This window comes from Gadus chalcogrammus, chromosome 2 (assembly GCF_026213295.1).
Source record: "Gadus chalcogrammus isolate NIFS_2021 chromosome 2, NIFS_Gcha_1.0, whole genome shotgun sequence".
NCBI lineage: Eukaryota > Metazoa > Chordata > Actinopteri > Gadiformes > Gadidae > Gadus > Gadus chalcogrammus.
Window position 1 is genome coordinate 13,522,850 of NC_079413.1, and position 27,258 is coordinate 13,550,107.

The 27,258-nt window shown below is 42.8% G+C and overlaps 3 protein-coding genes across 6 annotated transcripts; 1 reads left to right on the forward strand and 2 right to left on the reverse strand.

Annotated features, from left to right (window-relative positions):
* Positions 1 to 1,713: 1,713 nt before the first annotated feature.
* On the reverse strand, positions 1,714 to 12,550 carry cdr2a (cerebellar degeneration-related protein 2a). Its single transcript, XM_056581969.1, has 7 exons — positions 9,960 to 12,550; positions 9,231 to 9,343; positions 7,265 to 7,413; positions 6,660 to 6,836; positions 5,250 to 5,582; positions 4,628 to 4,925; positions 1,714 to 3,677 (listed from the first exon to the last, which is right to left on the reverse strand). Exons 1-7 carry the CDS (start codon positions 10,036 to 10,038, stop codon positions 3,393 to 3,395), a joined length of 1,434 nt encoding a protein of 477 aa, XP_056437944.1. The 5' UTR covers positions 10,039 to 12,550; the 3' UTR covers positions 1,714 to 3,392.
* Positions 10,300 to 15,403, forward strand: mfsd13al (major facilitator superfamily domain containing 13a-like). Of its 4 annotated transcripts, none has more exons than XM_056581944.1 (9): positions 10,303 to 10,408; positions 10,480 to 10,560; positions 10,673 to 10,939; positions 11,539 to 11,853; positions 12,122 to 12,568; positions 13,151 to 13,305; positions 13,575 to 13,658; positions 13,880 to 14,023; positions 14,359 to 15,403. In XM_056581944.1, exons 3-9 carry the CDS (start codon positions 10,781 to 10,783, stop codon positions 14,498 to 14,500), a joined length of 1,446 nt encoding a protein of 481 aa, XP_056437919.1. In that variant the 5' UTR covers positions 10,303 to 10,408; positions 10,480 to 10,560; positions 10,673 to 10,780; the 3' UTR covers positions 14,501 to 15,403. The 4 variants fall into 4 exon arrangements, with proteins under 4 accessions (XP_056437913.1, XP_056437919.1, XP_056437927.1 ...); XM_056581952.1 differs by having other exon boundaries at positions 10,307 to 10,408; positions 10,488 to 10,560; XM_056581958.1 differs by having other exon boundaries at positions 10,329 to 10,408; positions 10,528 to 10,560.
* On the reverse strand, positions 12,657 to 25,721 carry LOC130374994 (immunoglobulin superfamily member 6-like). Its single transcript, XM_056581980.1, has 6 exons — positions 25,610 to 25,721; positions 25,108 to 25,455; positions 24,371 to 24,471; positions 24,211 to 24,261; positions 23,848 to 23,961; positions 12,657 to 15,280 (listed from the first exon to the last, which is right to left on the reverse strand). The coding sequence occupies exons 1-6, from the start codon at positions 25,659 to 25,661 to the stop codon at positions 15,248 to 15,250; spliced, it is 699 nt and encodes a 232-aa protein (XP_056437955.1). The 5' UTR covers positions 25,662 to 25,721; the 3' UTR covers positions 12,657 to 15,247.
* Between the last annotated feature and the right edge of the window lie 1,537 nt (positions 25,722 to 27,258).

A 27,258-nucleotide genomic window follows, 5' to 3' on the forward strand; every position in this document is an offset into this window, starting at 1 on the left:
CGTACCTACTCGCACTCGTCTCGCAGCACTCCTCTGTTGGGGTACTGATGGTGTGTTCCTGAATCCTCGGACGCCAGCCTTCCGAGTTGGACTTGTGTCATGAAATTGGCTAGTCGTTCTTTATTGTTAGCTACATTAGCCTGTTTAGCAAACCAGGCCGAAAACAAACAACACAACTTTACATTGTATTGCACGCCCAGCAAGACCATGCAATGTATAAATTGGTGACCGGAATTAAGTAGGTTTTTAGGCACTGTGGTGACTTTTTAAGTCGCCGAGGGATTTGTAGACAGAACTCTCGCTTATGATGCTACAATGATAACAATGCTAGAAAAAATATATATTTCTGCATCCGGCCGTCATGCACTAGGGCGTTGCTAGGCTCCCATGATGCGGAAGCAAATCTCTCCTTGATGTTGCCCTGCGCCATTGAGCAGTTTTCATAGGAATGAATGGGTGCCATTTTTTTATCCCCTGTCCTTTCTTTAATAGGTCCATGGGTCCCTGAGCAGCTTGCGGCAACGGTCCCATGCGCTCGTGTTCACGGCCAAAAGCTGTGTGTGCCTCCATACGACATTATGAATCTCAAATGACTGTCGGTGGTTCTTCCAATTCCACATCAATCTGAAGTAGACTGAACTGGACATGGAGGAGAAAGGGATTGTTGCCCGCGATTGTTGAACGCGATGCCGGAGCCCCGCTGCCGAGGCACCACCACCAGCGGGCAGCAGGCAGCGGGCAGCGGGCTGCAAGGCTCTGGCGGGAGACAATGGCGGGCAAAAATCCCTTTCTCCTCCATGTCGCAGTTCATCTACTTCAGGGAGTCAAAGCCAAAGTTCCTCTCCCCAAATTCCTTCTCAACCATGGCTGAGATAAGCCTCCACTTCCACATCAACCTGTAGTATACTGAACCGCGACATGGAGGAGAAAGGGATTGTTGCCCGCGATTGTCTCATGCCGGAGCCCCACTGCCCGCCCCGCGGTGGTGGGGCCTCCGGCGTGAGACAATCACGGTCAATAAACGCGGGCAACAATCCTTTCTCCTCCATGTCGCATTTCATGTACTTCAGGGAATCAAAGCCAAAGTTCCTTTCCCCCAATTCCTTCCCCCAAATCATTTAATGGCTGGGAAAACCCCACTACGAGTCTCGTTAAGGAAATACCAGAGACGTCAGAGATCCTGACGTGTTATGTGCCGTAACACCAACAGCAGAACGGTTAACCAAATAACAAAGAAGTGTACAACACTTGCGTTACAGTGTGTGTGTTCACACATACACACTTGGCGCTCGCACGGTCGTAGCTCATCGTCTCATTGCTGATTGGCAGGCCAAATTCTCGGGGCGGGCAAAGCAGAGAAATGTCCCCATATGGCAAGTCTGAGCTTTGTTTTTTCAAAAGCAGAGCAGGATACCTAGTGCTTGTTTTACACCTAACGCTATTTCTAGCTACTGGGGGACCATAGGCAGGCTAGGGGAACTCAAATTAATTGTAGCAAACTCATAAAGTGAAATGTTCATGCCATGGGACCTTTTGGAAGAACAATAGTTGAGCACTGCATGCACTAACCTAATAATATCACTATGAAACACTGTTTGGTACCTATTTAAGTGTTTTCTATGTTATACAAGAATACATTATTTATAATACATTTTAAATCATAACAACACATTGTTTATATTTCAATATCTTTGTTAAACTGTATTTCTACACTGAGGGACAAACGAAAAAGGTAGAGGCGTTTGCATAAGTGCTTTAATTATTGAACAGGACCCTAGAAGCAGTAATTCCTTCATCCACATCAAGCCCAACAACAACGATATATTGCTGTAGTTATAGGCTACTGCACAAATTTGCATCTTAGAACAATGATCACCAGCAATAACAATCTGTATACTTAGTCAACTAGAAAGGCTTACAGCATTTTCTGAAGCACTTACCATCAGATACCATTGTTTAATCCACTACGAAATTGATAGTGCATAGGTTATTAATAATAATTAAGAAAAAAGGTATAAATAGCATTTCCGAATAGAAACAACTATTGTCTAAGTACAGCAACAGTTATCTCTGACGACTATTTTGATATAGAAGATTTATTTAAATAAATTGAGTTAGGGTGTCGATTCAATGTTTATCCAACCAGGTAGGGATAATTACAGTAGTGTTAGTCTTATGAATAATAATCATACAAAAATATACGTTATTTAGTAAAAAATAATTTAAATACTAATTGGCCTCCAAACATTTGAGAGTAAAACGCTGTTCAAACAACAATAATTTAGTTTGTTAGGAGTGACTGTAAGACACATATGGAATTAAATAATTCCTTATTTTCGAATATCAATAAATACAACTGAACGGCATTCAGTATTGGTCAAATTTAAATCTTCAAAGTATTTTGAAGTCAGTATTTAGAAATAATAATCACATTAAAGATCAGGTACACAGTGACATCTTGAAAAGTCAATAAATCATTGAGAAAAATAAATAGTTTGACAATTATAAAAAAGCAAAAGTAGTATCCTATTGGCACTGGACTATAATCTTTTCATCAGATGCAATTACTATAGCATACAGTGTCAAAACAAATCATCAGAACAATCAAGAGTTAGCATTTCTGATATAAAATCCACCTTGTGACCTATTAAGAAATTGTTACAGTCAGCCAATGCATTCTAACATGCATTCTGTGGGGTCTTTTTCTCTGTATTGCTGAGAAAAAGACCCCACAGGTTTTTCCTCAGGAATACCCTTTGATAGTTACCAACAACTTCAACAGTCCAACCTCTTAACTGTACAAAGCCCTCTATTCAGTCCAGTCCATGGTATTACGGTTTTTGCATTATGAAAAAAACCTGCATGTAATAAGCATTAGTGTGAACAAATGGCCTTGATACACTGTTCATTGAACTATGCAGCAAAAGCTCAAATACTGGAATATAATACTTCTCGATTTTAAATACCGTAAGAGGAATTTCAAGCTTTTGCAAAACTATAAAATACAGCCCAACTCCCCTCTATCAATACATTGACTCAATATTGATAATAATACATATCTGGTTGAAGGAAGTATTCGGGTGACCTAAACAATTGAGGTGTATACCATCTGAGGAGACAACATCGATCAACATTCACGGATAATTTCAAGTGTGTGCCAAAAAAACACAATATAAAATAGTAGAAAGACCGGATTGCCAAACCTTTCACATCCATCGACATGGATGATGTGCATATCTACATACACAGTACAATCGGTGCACAGGGTCATTATTGGAGGTCTCTGAAACAATGGACATGGCATGTTATCCTTTCACCAAAACACTTAATAGTAAAAATGAGTGACACCCCGTGAAAGGTGTAGGAGAATCGTGCGCGAGTGCAGCCGTCAATCAGAACAGAGGACGGGGGCAGGGCCCTTCATCTGGGGCCCTCCGGCGGTTCTGACTCAGGTCCTCCTTGGTCTTCTGGATTCGGGAGAAGATCTCTGCGAAGAGGACCTTGTACTCAGCTGGCGGGCCGTCCTCTGGAACGATAGCCTGCGCTGAGGGGGAGAGGTCTGGGGGAGGCAGGCCGGCACCGGGGCCCCCCACCTGTGGAGTCTGCATCGCCTTGTGGCTGAGCACCCCCGCCGAGCCCCCCTGCTGGCATCGCTGCAGGAGCTCCTCATACTTCACCTGGGAAACACATTATGGGATGATAAATGTGAATCAAATATATATCGAGCAGCTACCTAACTCATGGCTCCTGGTTATCGTTAGGTTGCTTTCATGCAGTAACAGTAAACGGCATTGTCAAAGAATACAAGAATCTGTTTATCAGGGAGTGTTAAGGATATAAGGATCACAATAATGATAAAAAAAAAGGATCCACACTGTTTAGCTATAAAACCTCGGCAATGTTGCTTTGTCATTTTTGTCATGATTTATTTGAAATCATGTGTAACAATTATTAATTCACTGATTCACTTTTTTGTCTTTTCTTCTTGCAGGTAAAATAGGAACCCCCCCAATTTCCACTGCATGAACGTTTAAGGCAGCAATTATACAATCCGAGACAACACCAGTTATGTGTTAAGGGGCCCACACAAAGCCCAGACTCAAACCAACGGCCAACTGCCTTTATCCGACCAATCCTTTGCCTCTCTTCTGACCCGTTCGGCAGAAAAGTTGCATTGAGAGACACCGCGAAGATTCCAGCCAACTACATATTAGTTTGTAGGTGTACGAGATGCAATAAGTCTCCTTACCATCGGGTGGCACTACTCTCATGGCGCTAGTTTTCCCCCTCCCAAACACTGTGCTGATTCACAGGTTGTGTGCGAGCAGCACATAACCAATCAGAATATCTATTTGCTCCATTCCTCAGACCGCCAACGCTCTCAGACTTTGCATTTTCGGACCAGACACCGTCCGCGCGGTTCCAAAAGCTTCCAACACTGAATGCAACGCTGACTACACCAAACAGATGTTATTGAACTTGTCCGAGGCTCCCCAAACAGTACTGATGGCTAACAGTTGGTTCAGTGTGTACCACACTTAAAACAACACCAGTATGAGGGTAGACAACACAAGTATGAAGTAAGAAAACACCGGTATGGGGTTAAACAACACCAGTATGAGGCTACCTGCAGAGCACTGTACTGAGCGTCCACCTCGTTCAGCAGAGACACGCCCCTCTGCTTCACAGCCTCCGCCCGCCGGATACACATCTGGTCGTGTCTGCGGCTAAGCTCCTCCGCCAGCGCTCCACTCAGGAAACTGTCGCTGCTGCACCTCTGACGCCCCAGCCTGGCTCGCTGCAACTCATTCTCCGGATCCTCCTCCTTCTCTCTCGCTTTCTCCTCCTCCGGCTGCCCCACCTCGTCATCATTCCTCGTGTCCTCCACCAGGGAGAAGAAGACGGTGTCTGGCAGGAGGCGGGTACTGCAGCGAGACAAGACGACAAAAACGTGCTGAATCCTACAACAACTCCTTATAATATTATAATTTCAAATAGAAGTTTTGATAGAATTATTATTATCTCCACTTTTTTCATTTACTAGCATGAGGGGGTTTGGAATGCCTTAACAAAGATGCAAAAAATAAGCTGCAGAAATGAGTAAGGTTGGCCAAGTTACCTCAAACCCTAGTTACCAGGAATAAAGTAAAAGAAAAGGTTTGCTTGGGAAGTCGATTCGACGGTTGATTCTCACGTTTACAACTACCAGCCCATCCTCGTGACACATACCCATCCCTGGGAGACCTCACCTGCTGGCGCGTTCCGACCTCCATAGCAGTCGCATCTCCTCCACCTCTGCCTCCAGCTCCACCTGCCTGGCCTGGCAGCCCTCCAGCTTGGCCAGCTGCTCCTCCAGCGCCCCCTTCTCCCCGGCTGTCACCTCCGTCTCCCGCTCGGCCGCCTGCCGCCGGCTCCGCTCCGCACTCATCTGGCTCTGCAGGGTCTGGATGGAGCGCTGCAGCGCAGCCTGCTCCACCGCGGGGTCCGCGTCCCACAGAGAGTCCCTCCGCCATGGCGGTGGAGCGGGGGAGGACCAGGGCCAGTCGGAGTGCCACTCACCGTAGCCACTGTTGGACCTGGATCTGCATGGATGTAAAAGGAGCCTGCATCAGACCGCAGTGATGGAGCTACTTGGGATAAAACAACGTGGCTGCAATTCAAGTTTATTTCATGACATTGGTGGCATGTGATAAATTATATTGGTATTTTTGTAGAGTGGAAAAACAATGCAAATAAGGATATTATATTCATTATATTTCTATATAATTGTATCTTGATAAATTAAAACATGGGTGTTTGCTGCCTTTTTAATATCCTATTACGAGAACCACCATGATAGACAGAATAACAAACATGCACAACTATTATAGATACATCAATTTACAGATAATAACAAATACATGTCAAGCTCAAGAAATGTGTCCTATGAAAACTGTGAAGATTAGAATATGAATAGAACCTAACCTTAAAGTTATGTAACAAAATGTAAAACAAGAATGTGTGTTGTACATTTTGAAATACGTATTTATTACGCAAGAGGATTATCCAAAGGCCTTGGGTAGGACTAAGTGGCTCTGTGTTAGCAGGCAGGGGATAAACAGTACTCTGTTTACATGGAAGAATCCAGTGCCCCAGTATGAAACACACTCACAATCTGAAATAAACTTCCTGGTGTAATCGCTTCACATTGTTTAAACTTCCTTCTTGAGAACAGTTCCTTCTTACCCTGATAATTGCACTGATATCTGATCATAACACACACACAGACACACACACACACACACACACACACACACACACATATATACAGAAACACACAACACATTAAGGCTCACTCACACACCTGTATCAAACTATTCAATTGTTATTTGTCTTACTATTTCTATGAAAGTTCTATATCATAATCAATTGCCCCTAACAGAGTGCTTGCCACACACACACAGCAAACATTCTTCCTCTACCACTTGCATTCAAATACTCTCACACATAATGTTACCATTCTCTCTCTCTCTCTCTCTCTCTCTCTCTCTCTCTCTCTCTCTCTCTCTCTCTCTCTCTCTCTCTCTCTCTCTCTCTCTCTCTCTCTCTCTCTCTCTCTCTCTCTCTCTCTCTCTCTCTCTCTCTCTCTCTCTCTCTCTCTCTCTCTCTCTCTCTCTCACCTGTTTAGTTGCAGGTTGTACAGCTCCTTCAGACAGGACACACTCTGGGCCCCTAGGGTGCGTTTCGGGTCAGCCAACTGCCTCTTGGCGCGCTCCACTTGGGCCGCCTGAAGCTCCTCCATCTGGGTGTGCAGTTCCTCCATGTGGCCCTGGAGCCCTTCTACCGTGTCAGTCAGACTGACGAGGAGACAACAGTAGTGGGGGGGTATGCATTTAGCGCTTGAGGATCCAGAAGCAAAACATTCTTGCAATGCGCAATATGAGCAGAATGATGGATCAAAATCTTCGAAAGCATAATTTATAGATAATATATCATTGATATAATTTTTTGGATTCATTGCGGCAGTGCAGCACGCTATTAATAATGACACAATTAGGACTTTAATATAGAAAACCCAATTAAAAGGACCATCTCTGCAAACACAAATGAATAAACCGGTGTATCAAAAGACAATACACATCAGTGTAAAAAAACACATTACTATAATTGAGGAGCTATAACAGTAGCTTCAACTCAAGGAACTAAAGGAACTTTCATAGTGCAGGTTTAAATAGTTACTATGAGGGAACCACAGGCCTGCACCATGCCAGGGTTTGATCCAGACCTGTTGATCCTGTGCTGGGCCAGGCGGTTGTCCGTCACCAGCCTCTGGTTGCTGTGCTCCAGGTCCCTGGCCACGAGGTCCAGCTGCTCGTACACCTTGGCATGCTGTTCGTTGGTCTGCCGCAGGAGCTCCACCTGCTTGCTCAGGTACTGTCCGAGGGGTAGAGTCCCATTTTAAGTCGATTACGAAGCGCTCCACATACATAAATCAGATGTTGATGCCAAATTCTCTGGCCCATAGGGGAGAAGAGAGGAGTAAATAATTTCAGTCACCAAGTTTAGCGGTCCTTTATAAGCAGGTTGCAAAGTGCTCCACAGATAGGCCTATACAAATCGGATATCGGTACAAAATTGTTGAATAAATGTTACTGTAAACGCAACAAATGTTGTTTTTTAACCGCAAAAAATATGGAGTTGTTTGGTCTTCAATGCTGGGGCATTATGGATAGGGGTGTGTAGCATTTCAACCACTTTATGGCCTAGCCTACAAAGGCTCTTAAGAAGTACAGTAGTTCACCCTATAGCTCTGCTTGCTACTTAGTATTTGAACATCCAACCACAGTGAATCACATATGATCATATGATAGAGTCCTCTCTTGATGCACTGAGGGCAGGTTTGGACATAGGCAAAAGTATGGACATTTTTTAAGTTCATATTCAAAGTTAATAATACAAATGTGAAATTCAGGAACCTCAGAAGTTGAAGCTGAGGTATGGAGGAAAAAAGTTGGATATTGGTCAAAATAAAATACTCAATAAAAAGGGACTTTAGTGTATATCGGTAGAACTGGGGTAAAGCGTGATACTAAACAACGTCACCACAGTGATGAAAAATATGAAAAATGTAAGAAAGATGACCATAAACATGTATTTCAAGTACAGTTCTTTAAGTCAAGTCCCTCAAAATGGTGACTATTTGATAAACCAGTCCAGTCTAGAGTCTAAATATCAACAGAACTAAACTTAAACCAACGATTGGCAGCTATCTAGGTGTGTATCAGCAGGGATAGGGGACTTACTCTGACCTTTACAGTATAGGCTAAGGCTGGATGCTAGATAGGGGTCAGACAGTTATAGATAATCCTATTAAACTCAATCTCCCCTGAAGCCACCGGCCCACTTTCTGCATATTAAGGCTATTATCTCTGACGAATGGCCTGTCTTGCAACCAAGAGATTAATAGTCCAAAATAGGCTGTAGCGACGGCACAATGAATGAAAATAAATGAAGGTTAATTATGAATGTTGCAGGTATTCTGCATGTTACTAATGGAAACTGGTTAGCATGCCCACACTTAGGTTTCAGCTCTATCCTCTTATGGTAAACCACAAACTAGAACATGGATTAATACGGTTGAGCAATGTGGATTTGCATAACAGCACTACAGATTGCTTCATATTCAGGACTTTGCAAACAATGTCATTTACAGATGGTTGTTTGTTCGGCCACCCGAGACAAAAGGTTATGCAATCTTCTCTTGCGCCAAGTAATAACTGGCATGATTGGCGACAAACTACAGAATGTTTTTCTGTCTTTTAATGTCTCTTTTTTTTACCGGTTTAACTTGTAACAAGGTAAAGAAAAATACATTGTTTGAAGTATTTTAAGTATCATTTTCTGTGATGGTAATGAAGCACTCGTAAAGGTGTCGCTACCATGAAAGAGAATGGGGGTCTAGCATGGATCTGTCAATGCAATACTCTTCATCCCATAAAATGGGGTAAAGTAGGTTTAAATAGCCTACATCAAATGCATACATAAATACGTTCAAATTGAAACAAACTGCCAGGTGTCATTATAAAAATGAAGGTTATTAATATGAGTTGACCAGAGAAGTATACCGATCCTTTGAATGTTGATAAGGCATCACTCTAGGCTGCCAAAACAACAACAACAACAACAACAACAACAACAACAACAACAACAACAACAAGACAACAACAACACCACGACAGTTTTCAGGTCACCTCTATCTCCTGAAGCTGTTCGCCGTTGGTTGCATACATCTCATGCAGAGATTGTTCCAGCTCATGGTTCCTGTCCAGTAAGGTCTTGCCCAGTTGGGCTGCCAATTGGAGATCTATGAAAACACACGGAGACACGGAAGAATCATTCATCATTCTCAGAAGAAAACCTGAGAACGATATCAATCAGCTGTCAATCAAAAACGATTGACAATAAAGCGCTATGATCCGATAATAAAATGACAACCGTCAAAACAATACCATGACCAACATGAAAAAGAACTGCCTAGGGGAAAAGGGGAGAGAGAAGATAACTCTCACGGGTTATCAGTGAGCTCTCATGAATACAAAGTGTGACTTTCACAAGAGTAGGCTATATTTCATGTAATCGATTTTTCATGATTAAAAGTACTATTTTATTTTTATTTTTTATTTTTATAATGCGTAATTATCTGTAATAAGTATTATACATTATAAATTAATTATTACTATTATTATTATTATGATTATGATTATTATTATTAATAACTCGATAAAAAGCGCAGGATGTTTAACATTAAAGACTTGCAACTTTAGAAAACATTTTAAAAGGAGCAGCGGGTAGGATACAATGTTGACATTTGTAGGCTATTGAATCAATTGCTACACCAATCAGATGGTATATTGCTATAGCAGAAACCCGTTATTATGATAACAATTGGCTGTAGGGCGCGACCGCCAAAGGTTCTTTACCATGTTCGAGATCCTGCCTTCCATACCAAGGCTCTTCATCCTTCTCAAATTCTTCTTCTACTATCATATCTGTTAACATTTTCGGAGGGAACTTTCGAGGAAGCCTCCGACCATAATAAAACCAGTGGCCATACAAATATAGATGTGTAGGCTATGTATAGCATTTCCCAAAGGAAGTAGTAGCCTGCCTACTACTTCTCCAGGCATCTCCCGCAACGTGGCAGACAAACGCTTATACAGGATAGACACCCGAAGTGGATTTCAACTCCATTTGACGTCAGCGAGGATAGAACGATGATTGACCAATTGATAATAACTGGGCGGGGCCAACAAATTCCCTTGTCCAATAGAATCTGTGTTGACAACTGGAAGCGGTGCACACATCCTATTTCCGCGTACATTCAACAGGATCTGCAAAGATTTGTCTGGTGAAAGTGTTTTCTACAAAGGTAAATAAAATAACTAAAACGCCGTTGCAAATAATTGATTACATTACTTTAACTGTTTCAAACGGTTCAAGAAATATAGAAGACGGAAGATGGATTTTTAACGACTGCATCCCATGCAGGACTAAAACGCTACTATGTAAATGTATCCAGAGGTAGGCCTCGATGTTTAAGAGCTGTATCCACAGTTAAATCTTACATTAATCAATGGTGACGCTCTTGAAGATCAACGGTTCAAATTCTAACGTATACATTCTTTACCAATAGGTTACAGTGACTCTGTGGGACGTATGACATTTAACCACCGAACAGAGATACCCCGCATCAGAGATACCCCGCTCAGGTGCGCGCACCTACGGCGGAGGAATTAACGTCATGCGACACCTGATAAAACTCGGGGCCAACCCTGCAGCCGTGGCCTTCTCCATGACGACTCTCGGTGCTGGCATGATGAACAGTATATTCAGCTTCTATTATGTCAAACTCTTTCTCAATAAGTACCAAATATCAGAGGGTGCATTCCATCAGTCACAAGTATGTAATTTGTGTTAGCATATGTTTTTATTCAGAATATTTGCTGTGATGTGTAGCCTGTCCTTAATATATATAATGTATAACTTGTTTACAAGGACAAACAAAATCAGTATGTCTCTCTTATGATATTTATCTTACAATATTCTATTTGTTTATATGTTAATCAGAATAATGTGTCCTAATATACAGCACGATATATAACTGGTATACATGGACAAACTAAATCAGTGTCTCTGTATTTTATTAATGTCAGCATTTGTTATATGTTATTTAGAATAGTGTGTAGCCTAAGCCTGTTAATAATAAACAGAACGATATCTAACATTTCAAGGTCTTTTTTTTAACGGAAACATGTTATGCTCAGAACAATATACCAACCCTGAAGGATATGGCCCTAAGAGTATTTGGTCATAGCCTTTGTATCTTACTCCTAACGTATCCAGTGGACTGTAAGACCGAAAGTGGATAGATAAAGGTCACATATGTTTCCTGTCCGTTTTTGTTGTCTCTTTGTTGAATACTGATGCATGCTGCTTGACCTGGCCAAGATATATACGTATATATTTTAAGGCTTTCATTTCCTTCCTGTTGTCCATCAGGTCGTGTACATGATCTGGAACGCGGTGAACGACCCTCTCTTCGGTTACCTCCAGGACAACTCCAAAGTGCAATGCTGCTCACGCCGCCGCCTCGCCATCCTGTACGGCGCGCCGCTCTACTCCCTCGCCTTTCTGCTGGCCTGGTATCCATGGCGAGAGTACAGCCCCGGCGATTGGATGTGTGGCCTGCATCTCACAGTGGCGTTGTGCGCGTTCGACGGCATGCTGACCTTTGTGCTGCTCTCCCAGTGCGCCCTGTTCGCCGAGATATCCGGCCACCATCAGAGCCGCTTGAGACTCATTAAGTACAACCAGGTGAACAACTTAACAACAAATCAATGACATTTTTCTGGATGCATGTAAAACAATCATTTAGACATTGACTGTATCCAAAGAAACAGACATTTAGTTCAAATTAATTTCATTAGGAATGGATGCTTAACTTGGTGCCCATCTAACTCCTTAGCCACACCAATATCATACATACATACATACATGTATGCATGTATAAGAGAGAACAACCACACCATTCAAAGGATCCACCTCTCCTATCTTTCATCCCTCTCTTCTGTGTTCCCCCCAGGTGGCGTCTCTGATTGGCTCATCCAGCGTGCTGTTCTGTGGCCTCTATTCCAGGAACATGGAGGACTACTCGGCCTTCCAGAGTGCTATGGTTTTGGTGGCGGTGCTGAGCTGCGGCTGCATGTTCTACACTGGCCTCCACAGCGAGAGCCGCTTTGACAACAAGGGCTCCGGCACGTCATCGCCGTCGTCGGCACCGACAGAACCCGGGGACGACAAAAAATCCGGCCAACCGGCCCTCTCGTTCGCCGCGGTGGTCTCCATGACATGCCAGATCCTGTCTGAACGCAACTTCCAGCTGTTTGTGGTCATGAACTTCTTCCAGGTGTTCATGTTGGCGTTCTTCAATAACTTCACCATGATAATCACCGAGCACCTCATTCCACTAAATGTGCTCCCGCCGCTGGCGAAGAGTCTGATGTACGGCGCTGGATTCATATGTCCACAGGTAACCGTGCATCTCTCTATCTCTCTTACTCTCACTCTCCCCTCTCTATCTCTCTCCCTCCCACCCAAGGTCTTTTTGCGACCCCGACTTCTTCCACTGTACTTCTGCTTCTGTTTCCATACACATCCTTATCACTCAATCAACATCTGCCCATTATGTCACTGTCCCAGCCAAGGTTTGCACATTGCACAACGCTGTTTCCATTGTGGCTATGAATCATTAGGGGGACTGTTTTATATACAGGATTGTTTTGCATTAAACATATCATTACGTATTTGTAGATTATAAGGTTCTGACCACATATGCATATCAGGCGACCCCAAATGGTTTTGGTAAACTCTGAGATTGGACAGTAGGATCGATATTTTGTGTCATTCGTGCTGTAGACCCCACAAAAATCAAACAGGACTCAAACAGTAACCCCTGACAAAATCTTGGGACTGTCGCCTATTATTTTTTCACTTAACAATACTACAATTTGGGGATCAGTTTGTGTTTAATTTCTCAGTAGCACATTCAAGACATCAGTCATTTCTTTGTCATGTGTGTACAATTCTTAAACACTACCTCTTTCCTCCTCAGATCCTAGTGCTGAGCAGCCAGAAGCTGCTCCTTGATCTTGGGTACTACAAGATGATTCTGTACACCTTCTATGTAGAGGGGGTCATGGCCATGGTGATGCTGGCCCTCGGTCCCCAGCACCACTACGTCCTGGCGGTCTTTCTCTCCGTCAACATGTAGGACATTGATGTTACATTGTTGTTACAGTCAGGAGTCACACACAGTTGAATTGGTGCGGATTGTTCCAAAGCAAGAGTTTAGATAGAGGCAAAGGATGTTGTGGTTAAGGTCCTATTTAATTGGACCACATAGTCCAATATATGTGCACTCAATGTGTGTGTATGTTGTCAATATGCCTAGCATTTAATGTGTATTTAATCCATGTATGTCTGCTATGTTTTTGCTATCCATGAAAGTACTCCATGAATTTGTTTCTTATCAATAGGGTTTTAATACAGGCATCGTTCAGTTTGTTCAACTTGCCTTTGGCTGACATCATCGACTCAGACCTACAGAAGTATAAACGCAGGTAGGATTTGTGTGTGCAAGTGCGCGCACGTATTGGTCGTACATTTAAACTGATCGCTCATGGTGATAATTGGAACAATGCAGCAAAGAATCTAGTCTTGTAATCCCAAATGTAAAGTTGAAATGATGTGGTTGTCATTCATTGACATTGCTGCTATCCGACATGATGTATACTGTATATACTGCGAAAGATTATTCATTTCCCCCCCTCCCCATCTGCAGCTCTCCTCTCTCATCAATGGTGTTCGGAACCAATGCTTTGTTCACCAAACCCGCCCAGTCTCTGGCCCCTATGCTCGTGGTGACCATCCTCAACCAGTTTAACTATGAAGACCTGAAGGTTATCACCAAGACCTCCAACCCAGAGTAAGAACACAAAGATATTTCATAAGAAAGCCTACGGAATATGTAATTTCCTCTTTCTAAGGGAGTTACCGTTTTTAACGGAATGTCCACTCTGTGCTAAGTTTGTGACTTGCAAAACAGCTCTGTCTGGTTGGTGTCCTTCTTGGTCTTTGGTTTATCTTGTATATCTTGTCTCTACAACATTCACAATCTTTAAGTATAACAGAGAGCAAGCCGCAAGTATTTTAAAATGATTATATAATTAAGAAAAAAAGATGGATACATGTTTAAACAATGCTGACTCATTATAACGCTAACGACTTTTATAATCACGTCTGCTCTCGTCTTACTTCCAGAGCCACGGAGAGCCTGCACAGCGTCATGTTCTACCTCGTGTGTTTGATCCCCCTGATAATCTCCACCACACAAGCCCTGGCCTGGAGACCGTTCTCCATCCGCAACAGTCACACAGTCGACACAAAGTACATCGACGGATAACTTCAGCCGCAGTTTAACCTTAGACAACTAGTTTACAGTTGTAGGTGACGTCAATGTAATGTAGCATTTTAGAGGACAAGGGATCTTTGTCATTTACTGTGGGGGGTTTTCTGTCGTTACAAAGGGAACTTTTATATTACCAGCCCCCATGTTGAAATTAGACTGTGAATGTTATCTATGTTCTTCAAAGCTCTGGAGCCGGTCTGTGCCTTTAGTTATCTACTACAATGTAGTAGACGTACATCTCTTGATTTGTTTTTGTGAATGAGGGAGAATGTGGTTTGGTATTTTTTTTTGTCTTATTATAAATCAAATCAAACAATCGCCTAATTTGACTTTGTATTTGTTTATTAAGAAAAAATTATGAAACTAAATTAATATACAATAATATATAATGCTGCATTAATAGTTTGACCACATCTTGACTGGATCTGTGCTGACTTAATTGATGATGAAGCAAAACAATAAAGGATGTGATTTGGGGAAAAATAGTTAATGTCATTATTTGACCCTTCCATCCTTCCAGAAAACTATTTTCAAAGCTTGACGGCCTGTCTGACACAATCGAAAAACATCCTAGATTCTGTAACAACCCTTTCAATATACATATTGAGATGTGATTGATAGTACACATCTCCCAATTTTCTTTCATTTATTTCGATAGAAAACACCAATGCGTAACTTGTTTGGGGTTTTGGTGTCACCTTGATGCGTATTTCATTTCCTCGGGTCGGTCGGGAACGGTGCTTAGACATTTTGATAGATGTCATCATTGGATGCCTGTCAAAAGATGTTAATTGTTTAGTAATTAATTGTGAATTTTTTTTTAATGCATGCTTGTTTCCACAGTGTTTCTCATGCGAGTCGAGGCAAAACAAAGTTTTATTTAGGTTACAGGGCGATTCTAGGGTCAGAGCTTTAGGGGAGCTGAGCACTCAATGAGCCCCACTGCCACACCACCCACCCTTTTTTCACACAAAAACAAAAAATATGTCTATTGAAAAATAACTATCATTTTAACATTGGTTCAACTAACTCAAAAGTTTTTTTTTCTTTTTTTGGAGCCCTTTCCAGAGCACCATCTTTATTGTGACAGTTCACACAGCCCCCTGTAACAAACACAAAACCCTCTTCACTGACCGTTAACTCCATGTGCCTCCTTTTGTATCAACAGTCATTAGATTAGATTAGATTAGATAAAATTCAATTTTATTGTCATTGAACAAAGTAACAGGTACTTGGACAACAAAATGCAAGTCATCTTCTGCAAATTATTTACAAATGGCCATCTCTAATCTACTTGGTTGCACACCTGTCTGAACTTTCATAAAACAAGCTTCACATCTAGAGCAAGAAAAAGAAGGTAAACCCAAAAAGTAAAAAATACTTTACCCAGGACTTGAAAATACTTAGAAATTGAATATATACAAAAAGAAAGAGAGGGAAATCTTTGATAGTATTTCCCCTGAATCCCCATCTGGCTCTTCCATGTATGCAGGTAATACACTCTACTTTGGGAGAGTTAATCTATGTCGCCGAACTTTGAGGGTGGCAAACCTGTCAATGACCCTTTGGTGTTCAATTCTTTCAAGCAACTCCTACTCAATTGTAAGGGATCCTGATATTTAAGTTCCTGTTTTTTCAGCAACAAGTGTTTTTTATTATTTATTCACATTTTGTAGGTCAGTTGGTGGTGTTTTCTGTTTGTTTTGGATTGCAATGTACTTTCGACTCCACCCTGCTACTTCCTGCTTTTCTTTGGTTTGCTGATATCCCCTGAGTTTGTGAACACACCTGTTGCTAATGTGTGTTGATTGGTTTGTGGCTACTTAAGCTCAGTGTGCCCATTCAGTCTCTGTCGGATCGTGCCTGTATGATACCTGTGCCTTGCTGGAATAAACTCCGAGAAAATTCTTATAACCAAGCCTTCCGTCTGCGATTGGATCCTTTTGTACCGAAAGCCTAACATCAATGGACATCACAGCTAGGTGCTGGAGTCTGCTTTGGCCTGTGGTCCTCCTGAGCCATGTATGGAGCCGACGCAAGGCATTAAAAGACCGCTCACATGTACAGCTGCTAACTGGTATTGTCAAGGCAACCTGCATAACAGCTTTCAGTGAAGGGAACATTTCAGAATCTAGGAGTTTGTACACTGCTAGCATGTCCTGAACTGTACCTGCCTCACTCTTGCGCTTTCTCCTTCTCCATCTTTCTCTCTTTCCCTTGACACTGACAATAATACACAAATATATTGCAGGAGAGTTGAGGTCAGTTTGTCATGTCAAATTTTTTTTATGGAGACCATTTACAGATTCTAAGAATATGATCAAAGGCACACAGAGGCGTGTCATTTTAAATATCTTTATTATTATTATTATTATTATTGGGCTTAGAAACACAATAATGTTTTAATCACAAATTCCTTTCACAAGAGAAGCTGTTCTCCATTGCGGGTTTGAAAAAAGAAAGAAAGCAGGGGACCTTTGCCCACATAAGTAATTTGATACAACATAGAGATAGCTGGTTTATATTATGTTACTTTAGCTTAACACTTTTCAGAAAAAAAAGAAAAAGAAGATCCCTAGTCTCTCACCTGAATCCGTCTTTTTTCTTTTAAAGAATTGTCGTATGTCCATTGCTCACTGGCAGGCCACACACACACACACACACACACACACACACACACACAGAGTGTAACGCTAGGAGTTAGACTGCTACGCCTGCATGAATGTTATGTGATTATTATTGTTGCAAAGCCTGGTTCAGGTTAAATCCTCTGTAAAACATGAATGAATACAGCAAAAGAAAAACATTTAACTTTAATTATTGTCGAGTTTGATAGTCAGACACAACTGAAAAATAACTGATATAAATCTATGATGATGATCTATGATGATCAGAATCGGAACAACTCTAGGTAAAAGGAAAGAAGTGTGAGACACAGCTTTGGAGCAACTTACTTAGTTGATTCACAACACTACAACTAAACGGATCTCACTCTGCGTGAGTCGCGCTGGACGACGGTCGGGCTGCGGAGCGTTGCAGGTACAGAAGAGAAGGAGTGGGTGAGAAGAGGATGATACCATTTGCTAAGCGGGGATGTTTTCATTTTCGTCCTTAACATATTCCTTTTAAACCACAAACTACAGAGTATGTTTTGGACATTATTTAACAATTTCAAAGACAATCTTTCTTCACATTTTTTTAGAATAACAACATTTCTTACTCCCAAGTTTTAGGGGTGCTGAGCCCCTTTTTAGGGGTGCTTCAGCACCCCTAAAAATGGGCTAGCCTCGCCCCAATGCCGTTACACTATCATTAAATGCCGCTTTAGGATTTTACAGTAATTTAAGAAAACCCTCTTGAGTCCTCTCTCAATGGAGGAGTATCAACAAAAAAAATCAATGATGCATTGTGTGATGTAAAAGCTCTTTAAAGGTGCCATGACATGCTATTTTATGGATGCTGTAATATAGGTATTAGTGGGCCACTAACACAGTATTCAAAGACGTTCCCGAAATTCAGCCATGGTGCAGAGTTACAGCCACTCCGAGCCAGTCGCACATTGAGCTTCCCCCAAATGCGCTGTTTTGGTTTCTGCAGCTATAATGCAAATGAGGAGAAGCGAGGCGGGTCAAGGAGGAGCGTGGGGGTGTGGCCCTGAGCAGCTTGCAGCCACGGTACCATGCGCTCTGTTTACAGTGGATGTATCCAATACATCCAATACGCGGCGCACACAGCCTTTAGCCGTGTTCTGTAAATATTCTAGAACACACGGAGTCCTTGAGCTCTATATCTAAATAATTATGTAGCAGAAACTATACCAGAGTTCTCTAACACTTCGACTAACTGAGAGATAGCAAAAGAAACGAGGAGTCTGGAGCAAGTATTGACAGAGACTTTACTGTTACCCGCAAACAAGCAACAACAAAGCCGAGTGAGGTTTGCAAAGACACTAACGATCATAAGATCCCGGGCTATTTAACCTCACAAACAGAGCTGTTCTCCATATCGTATGCCTGCCCACAGCCGGTCAGTCATACATTACTAGCTATGTGGTCAACATCCTCAGCAAATCTAATCCAAACATTAGGTTGACGCTAATCTGAACATTAGGTTGACTAATCTAAGCATTAGGTGGAGCTAATCTAAACATCTGGTGGACGCAAATCTAATCTAAAGAGGGTTGACGTCAGTACGCCTTGACCTCAGACTCTCGGGCACCATGCCGAGTCCCGTAGTATGCCTGTGAATTCAGAGATGATTTTAGCTGCTTTCCACAATTAATGTATCTATATGATATATATGTAACGGGTATAAGAAATACTTTAATTATTTTATTGAAATTCCTGCTAAAATGTGTATATAGCCTGTATATTGAATTGTCCTGCAATGAGTTTAATTGTGCCATCTACTGTTACCTTTAAATCTATATATATGATCGCAAACCGGATGCTCTTCCAGTTTTCCAGCTCTCTGCTGGGGTAAGCCACTGTAATGTATTGTTTGATTTACTCCCATGACTACGGTCTGTTCTGTCCCTCCTGGGTACCCGTAGTGCCGTTTGTACGCATGCGCAGTTTAATAAACCTACTGTTGTTCATAATTCTACTTATTGACAACAAGCATCAGTCAGCTCGTCAAAAAACTGCACCAAGTGTCGAAAAGACCCGCAGCACAAGTGGAACCAAGGAAAGTGTCCAGCAAAAGGCTCTGTTTGTTCCTACTGCCAAAAACCCAACCACTGGGTGGCAGTGTGCCACAAGCGTGCAGTAAACACTGCGAGTATTGACTCGGACCAAGACTCACCAGATGATGAGGGAATGCTGAGCATAAGTATGATGCAGCCCAAAGACCCCACTGTTGATAAATGGGTGGTCAAATTGGAAATTCTGTCTAAAGAAGTGAAATTCAGAATTGATACAGGCGCAAAGTGTAACACATTGACTCTAAATAGCTACCAGTTGCTTGCCCACACAGGTGAGTTGAAGCGCTCTGAGACAGTGCTCCGCTCATACTCCAATCACCGGCTAAGGCCTGTAGCTGCTGTTAATCTACAAGTCAAGTCAAAAAAGTGTAAAGAGACCGCAGTGTTTGAAATTTGGACATCGCTCAAGAGAATGTGCTCAGTGGCGCTTCAGCTGAAGCGTTGGGGCTGATTGTGCGCCTTGACTTACTGGAGAGTGATGCAGATAGGCGCTACACACGAAACCCTGACAATACTGAAACACAGCGTATTCCTGCTGGACTTCTTGAGTTCCCAGAGCTGACGCGCACCACTGGAACCATGCCAGGTAAATACACCATAAAGCTTGAACCACGTGCAAAAGGTGTAGTTCATCCTACGGAGGTAACCAGCCGCTCTCAGAGGCAAGATACTGGAGAAACTGCATGAAATGGAAGAAGATGGCTACATTACCAAAGTTGAGCAGCCTACTGAGTGGGTGAGTTCCATGGTCGCCGTAGTAAAAATTGGCAAGGTGAGAATCTGCATAGACCCAAGTGACCTAAATAAAGTCATAAAGAGAGAACATCACCCCATGCGAACCGTAGAGGAGGTTGTCTCAATGATACCAGGTGCTTAAGTCTTCTCAGTCCTAGATGCGAAATCAGGATTTCTGCAGATAGAGTTGGATGAATCATTGTCCTTCCTCACAACTTTCAATACACCAATAGGTCGGTTTAGATGGCTTAGACTCGGTTTAGAATGCACGCCTGAAATCTACCAGTGCATCATGGACCAGATGCTCGAGGGCATTGAAGGAGCTGTAAGCGTGATGGACGACATCCTTATAGCTGCCCCCACGGTGCAGGAGTATGATGCAATTCTGCGCAGAGTGGTCGAGAAAGCTACGAGCTACAACCTGACGCTTAACTTCAATAAATGCCACATACGCCAGCCTTCTGTGCCATATGTGGGACAACTGATAACAGCTGATGGTCTGAAGCCTGACCCAGCGAATGTGGAAGCTGTTCAGGGCATTGTCGCCACCGTTGGATAAAGAAGGTGTCCACCGCTTCTTGGGCTTCGTTACTTCGTTACTTGTCGAAGTTCATCCCTAACCTCAGTGAAGTGGATGCGCCGCTGCGCCAGCTCCTAAAGAGATAGGTGGAGTTTGCATGGCAGCCAGCTCAGCAACAGGCATTTGACAAACTAAAAGAGCTGTGCACACATCCCCCAGTGCTGAAGTATTTTGATCCTGCAAAGCCTGTTGTGATATTCTGTGATGCCAGCAGCAGTGGACTAGGAGCGGTCCTGCTGCAAGAGGATCAGCCCATCGCTTTCTCCTCAAGGTCACTCACTGACGCAGAGACGCACTATGTGCAAATTGAAAAAGAGACACTCTCCATTGTCCATGCCTGCACTAAGTTCCACAATTACATATTTGGAGCACATGTCACAGTGTACAACGATCACAAACCTCTCGAAGACATCTTCAAGAAAACCCTGTTGTCTACACCCATGCGGATTCAGAGAATGCGTCTTCGCTTGCAGTGGTATGATCTCACTAAACAAGTATAGAAGAGGAAAAGACATGGAGCTCCCGGACACACTGTCCAGAGCACAGCTATCGGAGAACACGCCAGAGATGGATGGCTTAGAGTGCATCTCCATGCTGAACTTTGTCTCTGTCAGTGATCAGAAATATACAGAACTACGCACAAAGTACGCACAAAAGGAGAGCTCAGCTGTCTCCAACAGATTATTCAGTGTGGCTGGCCAGAGCACAGGCGTGAGGTGCCTGTTCAGATTCAGCCATATTGGGACTCGAGAAGCCAGCTCGCGTTGTCTGATGGACTCATCTTCAAGGGACTCCGAATAGTAGTACCCCCCACCATGCGTGAGCACATGCTGAGGCTCATACACCAATCACACCTGGGAATAGTTAAAAGCAAACAGCGAGCTTGTGAAGCCCTCTACTGGCCAGGTATGAATGCACAAATTGAAGAAGTAGTCAGAAACCTCCGTTTGTTTGCAGATTTTCAAAATAAACTGACAACTGCTAAAAACCAACTGAAACACCCAACATTCCCTTTGAGAAGGTAGCATCAGACCTCTTCGAATTCGAAGGGAAACAGTACATACTGCTTGTGGACTGCTACTCAAAGTTCATTGAAGTGGACGGATCGAGAGACACGCGCAGTCTGCGCACTTTGGCAGGCGCAGTTTGGCAGGCACGGCATCCCTGCAACCATGAGGACAGACAATGGCCCACAGTGCTCCTCAGAGGAGTTTAAAGACTTTTGCAAGAGTTACAGCATCCTACACGTCACGTCTTCCCCACAAACGCCACACTCAAACGGTGAAGTGGAGCGTGCCGTGCAAACTGTGAAGAGGCTCTGGATCAAGGCACCAGACAAACATCTTGCACTACTGGATTACAGGTCTACTCCCCTTGAGTCAGTAGGCCTTTCACCAGCTCAACTGCTCATGGGAAGGAGGCCACGCAACAAGCTGCCTATGGCACGTTTTGGATCAGTTACAGTTAAATGTGCTTATAGGGTAGGCTACCAAGAGGTTGTCAAAAATAATATGAGTAAATAACATAATGCATGAATGTATTACTTTTAACAATTTAACTATTACGTATTTAAGTGCTCTCGTAGTTCATTATCGTGAATGTTGTAGCGTACATGGGTCGTCGGAGGTTCCATGTACGCTTTCGTCTTAAAACGTAAAACCTAAAATATGCCATCGCTTTCTGTAATAAGTTGCTCAACTTGTGATGTTCTGATATAATATAAACACTAATTTTGACTAATATTGTCAGAAGGAAGAGCGCCTCGAACTAAATGAAAATATGGGGCGTTGACAATAAGTTAATGCGTGTTCACGCGAAGGGGGGGTTGTAATATGTGGGGGGGGGTCGAGATTCGGCACAACACCGGGTGGTGGGGCTTCGTGGCGGCGGTGCCTCGCGGCAACCGGCTATGGAAAGCCAAGAAGGCCGGACACTGGCCCAAGAATGGCGCGGTAAAAGTGCAAAACCGCACTTGCGGTAAAAGTGCTAAAGTGCTAAACGGTTTAGCACTTTTACCGCACCATTCTAGGGGCCAGTTTGTGGCCTTCTTGGCTTTCCATAACCGGCGGCATGTCGCAGTTCATGTACTTCAGGGAGTGAAAGCCAAAGTTCCTTTCCTCCAATTCCTTCTCAACCATGGCTGAGATAACCCCCACTACAGTCTCGTTGTGGAAATACAAGAGAAGTCAAAGAACCGACAAGAAACACTTTACACACGTTACAGTGTACACACATGTGGCGCTCGCACGGTCGTGTCTCATTGGCGGGCCAAGTCTCTGGCCGAGTAACCCCTGACTGCAGCTCGCAGATCGAGGAGGAGCTAAATGTGGGCGGGTTTAAACGTTTAAGCCCGCCCACATTTAAGGAAAATTCCGCGCAGTATCATACGTTCTCCCGCTTTCGAGCGGAGGAGCTAAATGTGGGCGGGTCTAAACGTTTAACCCATGGTTTTATCCTCTCGGGCGCCATCTGGTGGCGGAGATCCGGCAGCACATTCTCAAACATCAATACAGCACAGCACTGCACAATGACTTACCGGTAATATGGAAAAGGGTTCATGTATTTGATAGACATTCCTACTTTTAACTTATTTCGTACACTCGTACACAATTATATTAGCTAAGTCAACTAAACGAAGCGGGAGAACGTATTTCCGTCTGGTCCATGATACTGCGCGGAATTTTCCTTAAATGTGGGCGGGCTTAAACGTTTAAGCCCGCCCACATTTAGCTCCTCCTCGATCTGCGGGCTGCAGTCAGGGGCACTTGCTCTGGCCGGGCAAGGCAGAGTAAGGGGAGGGGCTTACTGCAGTGTTACGACATAAGAAACCAAATTCCAAATCAGCGCGCTTGAGCCTCCGTTTTCTTCGAAGGCGAGCAGAACACCTAGTGCTCGTTTTACACCGAACTCATGTTTTAGACACTGGGGGACCATAGGCAGGCTAGGGGCAGGGCCGGATCTACCATTAGGGCACACGGCACTGTGCCCAGGGGCCCCAACCATTCCCAGCCAGTGGGGGGGCACCACACTTTTTTTTTTTTTATGAATGTTTGTACTCTTAAAATAGTTATACATGGTATTATTAAATAGGGTATTCATTTAAAATTCATTATTAAAACGAAACTTCAGACATTTGTGCCCAGGGGCCTATGATTTGTTAATCCGGCCCTGGCTAGGGGAACTCATATTTATGTTAGAAAACCTCATAAAGTGAGATTTTTATGCCATGGCACCATCAGGAGGGCCTGACGAGGCTAATTTCTTTCAAAACAAGCTGAAACACCGATGTCTTGATGCAACATCAGTGGGTGGGAAATTTCTCACCTTGCCTGGCGGCTCTTCTCCGCTACCGTCATCTGAACCTTTGCCGTGCAAGTTCCTCCTGTTGTACAACTCTTCCACCACACTCCGGAACTGCACTCTTGTTGTTGAGGAACTCTATAACAAATGAATAACAAACAATATATCTTTGTCGGTTCATAACAAGCATTCACTTAACATTGAGGAACTTTGAAGTTTGAGGAAGGAAACAGTCTCATAAAGGACTCTGAAAAATAATGATTAACCACAGCCATAGTTTTTCTTCCTAAGTCTCTGCCAATGGACTTACCTTTAAGGCCGATTGCGTCGAGATTGCTCTATAGGCCCGAATAACCACAACACACAAGATACCATCGATTAACTTACCTTTTTAGGCGACTCACAGTTTCCTATAGAAGAATTCCGGTGAGGACCTGCCTGAAATGTAGATAAAAAAACAGTGCATTGCTGTGAGTTTGATGGTTTGAGGCTTATGAAGTGGTTGTGTCACCGTTACAATGGAAACGTGAAATAAACAAACAATGACCTTCTTGCGGAAAATCAGGATTATTAATGTAAGGGTGTAAATGGCCAACAGGGTGAAGAGCAGCCACAGCAGGCTATGCCAGACTTTGTGCATGACCTTCCCTGAAAGCACAGAAAGACAACAGCAAACATTGCTCAAAACTCAGCAGCAGATAATTCAGACTAAGTTAATTTAGCCCACATTAACTTAAGAGCAGGATGTACGGAGTTCAGTAAACATAAGTTTGGTTGAAAGTCCATTCCTGTTCCACCACCTACCTACCAATCACCACCTATATTTAAACCCTCATTTATCCACGTTTCTTCTAGTGTTCTTCACTCGCACCCATCAACTCCCCGTCTCCTCCCTACTATCTCCTTCTCCCGGTCCAGAAGGTGGATCCATACATGGAGCGCAGGCCACCAGACGTCCACCCTGGGGCTACAGGCCAATCTTCACTGAGTTCTCATCTTCCCACTACCTGGCTCGTACTTTCAGAATCTATAAACTAACTCAATTAACACACTGTTGAAGACATGGTCTCTACTCGTGAAATGTCTTTTGGCTAAGGTGTTCCCTGCTGGAAATTTCTGGGTTTGAGCCCCAACGCCCGCTGTCCAACCTAAGTCGTCCTTGGTTAAGCTGCCCAATCCCCAACCTGCTTCTTCACAACTACGTATCTAAAATTCACTCTAAAAGCGTCTTGGATAACAGGGTTTTCTAAATGACTACATGTAAATATCTGGGGATACTCTTACCTCTCACGACGAGAGTAGTGACTGTACCCATCACCACATGTAAGGGGGTCAACTTGCTCCGTACTGCACAGAGGTAGTAGCCACTGTCATCTGGGCTGAGCGAGTGAATGGTTAGGTTCTCCGCTTGGAGGGTATAGTTTAACCCTGGAGACATTCTCAGCTCGTGATGGCTTCTCTTCGCGTCAAACACAATCCACAGGACATCGGGGGTCCCCTCTTTACATTGTAAGTCGATGTTGCAGCGGATGGAGGCGGATTTCCCTGTCTCTGTCCAGATCACCCCACTCGGGGGCAACAAGGATAAGCAACCTTTCTGAGAGATGTCTGTGGGGAGTCCATGGACACTTACTGTCATTGTAATAGAAGACCGGAGAGAGATACGTTTTAGTACAGTAACTGAGTTAAAATGGTTTAAACATTTTTTATTAATATTGTCAGACCTCAATCATTCTCCCTCCATCTGCGGATGAGAGTCTAAAGCAGGATAGGGCAGCACTCTTACCTGCTACAGGGTAGTAGGTGAGAATGAGGGAAATCCACAACATCAAGCTCATTTCTGAAGACTGAAAGGGTCTGATTGTCAAGGAACTCACGAGTTGTTTCACATAGACAACCCTCCGAGACAAGAAGTGGGGAAGTCTGAAAGTCCCCTCCCATTTCCTTCTTAGTACTTCCCTTGCGTGACCTGTTGGTCATTGTTGCATTGGATGATATTAAGGAAATATGTGTCTGTGTGTGTGTTGGTGTATGTGTGGTCTATGTGTGTTTGTGTGTGTGTGTGTGTGTGTGTGTGTGTGTGTGTGTGTGTGTGTGTGTGTGTGTGTGTGTGTGTGTGTGTGTGTGTGTGTGTGTGTGTGTGTGTGTACATAATAGGATAGCTCAATGCGCTTGGTCACAGCTTTCATTTAGTATGAATTTCATGTAGTTCCATTCATGCTCTTTTGCTTATATATATATATATATATATATATATATATATATACATTGCATTAAAGAAATGTAGACACATTTAGCTTTCTAATTATATGCTAACTTACTTACTGTATTCCAACCATGGTCCTATTAAAGAAGATTAAAACCAATACACATTACCATTAATACCGTTAATAGTTTAACAAAATGCAGAGGTTTCATTTAAACCTCAGTAAGTTTAAAACTAAATGTCTAGGCTTACTTGTGTATTGTTTTTATATTGAACAATCTATTATGTTGTCCATAGTGTACATAGATAGACCGACCGACCGACCGACCGACCGACCGGCCGACCGACCGACCGACCGGCCGACCGACCGACCGACCGACCGACCGGCCGACCGACCGACCAATAGATAACAACTTTATTAATCCCCCTTTGTTAAATTCCTTTGTTAAAGCATGACTTCTACTTGCAACTGCACAATATATATATATATATACAGAATACTCATACCATATTCTACTGGTATTCCTACTTATGTTCATATTATTCTACTGTGTGTATCTTATTATATTAATCACCACGGTGATACTGTCAATTCTGTTCATGCTTTATAATGTTTGTCTTAATATTTGTATACTCCAATACTTATGTACACTTTTGGCACTTCTGGTTAGATGCTTAACTTCATTTTGTTCTCTCAGTACTTGTACTCTGTGCAATGGCAATAATTGTGAAACTAACGTTATCTAATTAATGTTTGTTTGAAATGAAGGCCTATCTTTTCTTAGTTGAAATGTATTTGCAGGAGAACCTCTTAATTTTTATTTTCATATAGGCTATACATTGTTGTAAACAAATGTCCAAGATAACACATTATTTTGAAAATAATATTAAAGATTGAGTAGAATTCTAGAAATAATATAAATGAATCACTGCCTAAAGTCTAGTTAACGTCATCATACTTTTTTTTATCGATTGAAACAACATGCACATAGCGTCAACTTGTATACTAAATTGAGTTTATTATCCACTAGTGGGCAGCGTTGCTCATCATGAATTTTCTATTTTATCAAACGAAATATTCTGGTGTTGTTTGGCAGGCTATTATTATTCATTTTTAAATAAAAATGTATTTTTTACAGTATGGACCTAGGTCATATGATGTTTCCATGTCCGTAGCATAGCCTATATTTGTCTAATTTAGCGCCTTTTTATTTTTTTACCATTCAATC

Bases quoted from the DNA above. Each gene is read 5' to 3' on its own strand.
- cdr2a (XM_056581969.1), bottom strand. From the start codon at position 10,038: ATGTTAACAGATATGATAGTAGAAGAAGAATTTGAGAAGGATGAAGAG. The intron at 9,344-9,959 runs GTAAAGAACCTT...GTGTTTTCATAG, and splicing joins AAGGCAGGATCTCGAACATG to ATCTCCAATTGGCAGCCCAA. The intron at 7,414-9,230 runs GTGACCTGAAAA...CCCCTCGGACAG, and splicing joins AACAGCTTCAGGAGATAGAG to TACCTGAGCAAGCAGGTGGA.
- mfsd13al (XM_056581938.1), top strand. From the start codon at position 10,781: ATGCGACACCTGATAAAACTCGGGGCCAACCCTGCAGCCGTGGCCTTC. The intron at 10,940-11,538 runs GTATGTAATTTG...GTTGTCCATCAG, and splicing joins GTGCATTCCATCAGTCACAA to GTCGTGTACATGATCTGGAA. The intron at 13,659-13,879 runs GTAGGATTTGTG...CCCCATCTGCAG, and splicing joins CTACAGAAGTATAAACGCAG to CTCTCCTCTCTCATCAATGG.
- LOC130374994 (XM_056581980.1), bottom strand. From the start codon at position 25,661: ATGAGCTTGATGTTGTGGATTTCCCTCATTCTCACCTACTACCCTGTA. The intron at 24,262-24,370 runs GTCATTGTTTGT...TCTACATTTCAG, and splicing joins TCCTGATTTTCCGCAAGAAG to GCAGGTCCTCACCGGAATTC. The intron at 15,281-23,847 runs GTGAGAAATTTC...ATCTTTTGACAG, and splicing joins GAGAAGAGCCGCCAGGCAAG to GCATCCAATGATGACATCTA.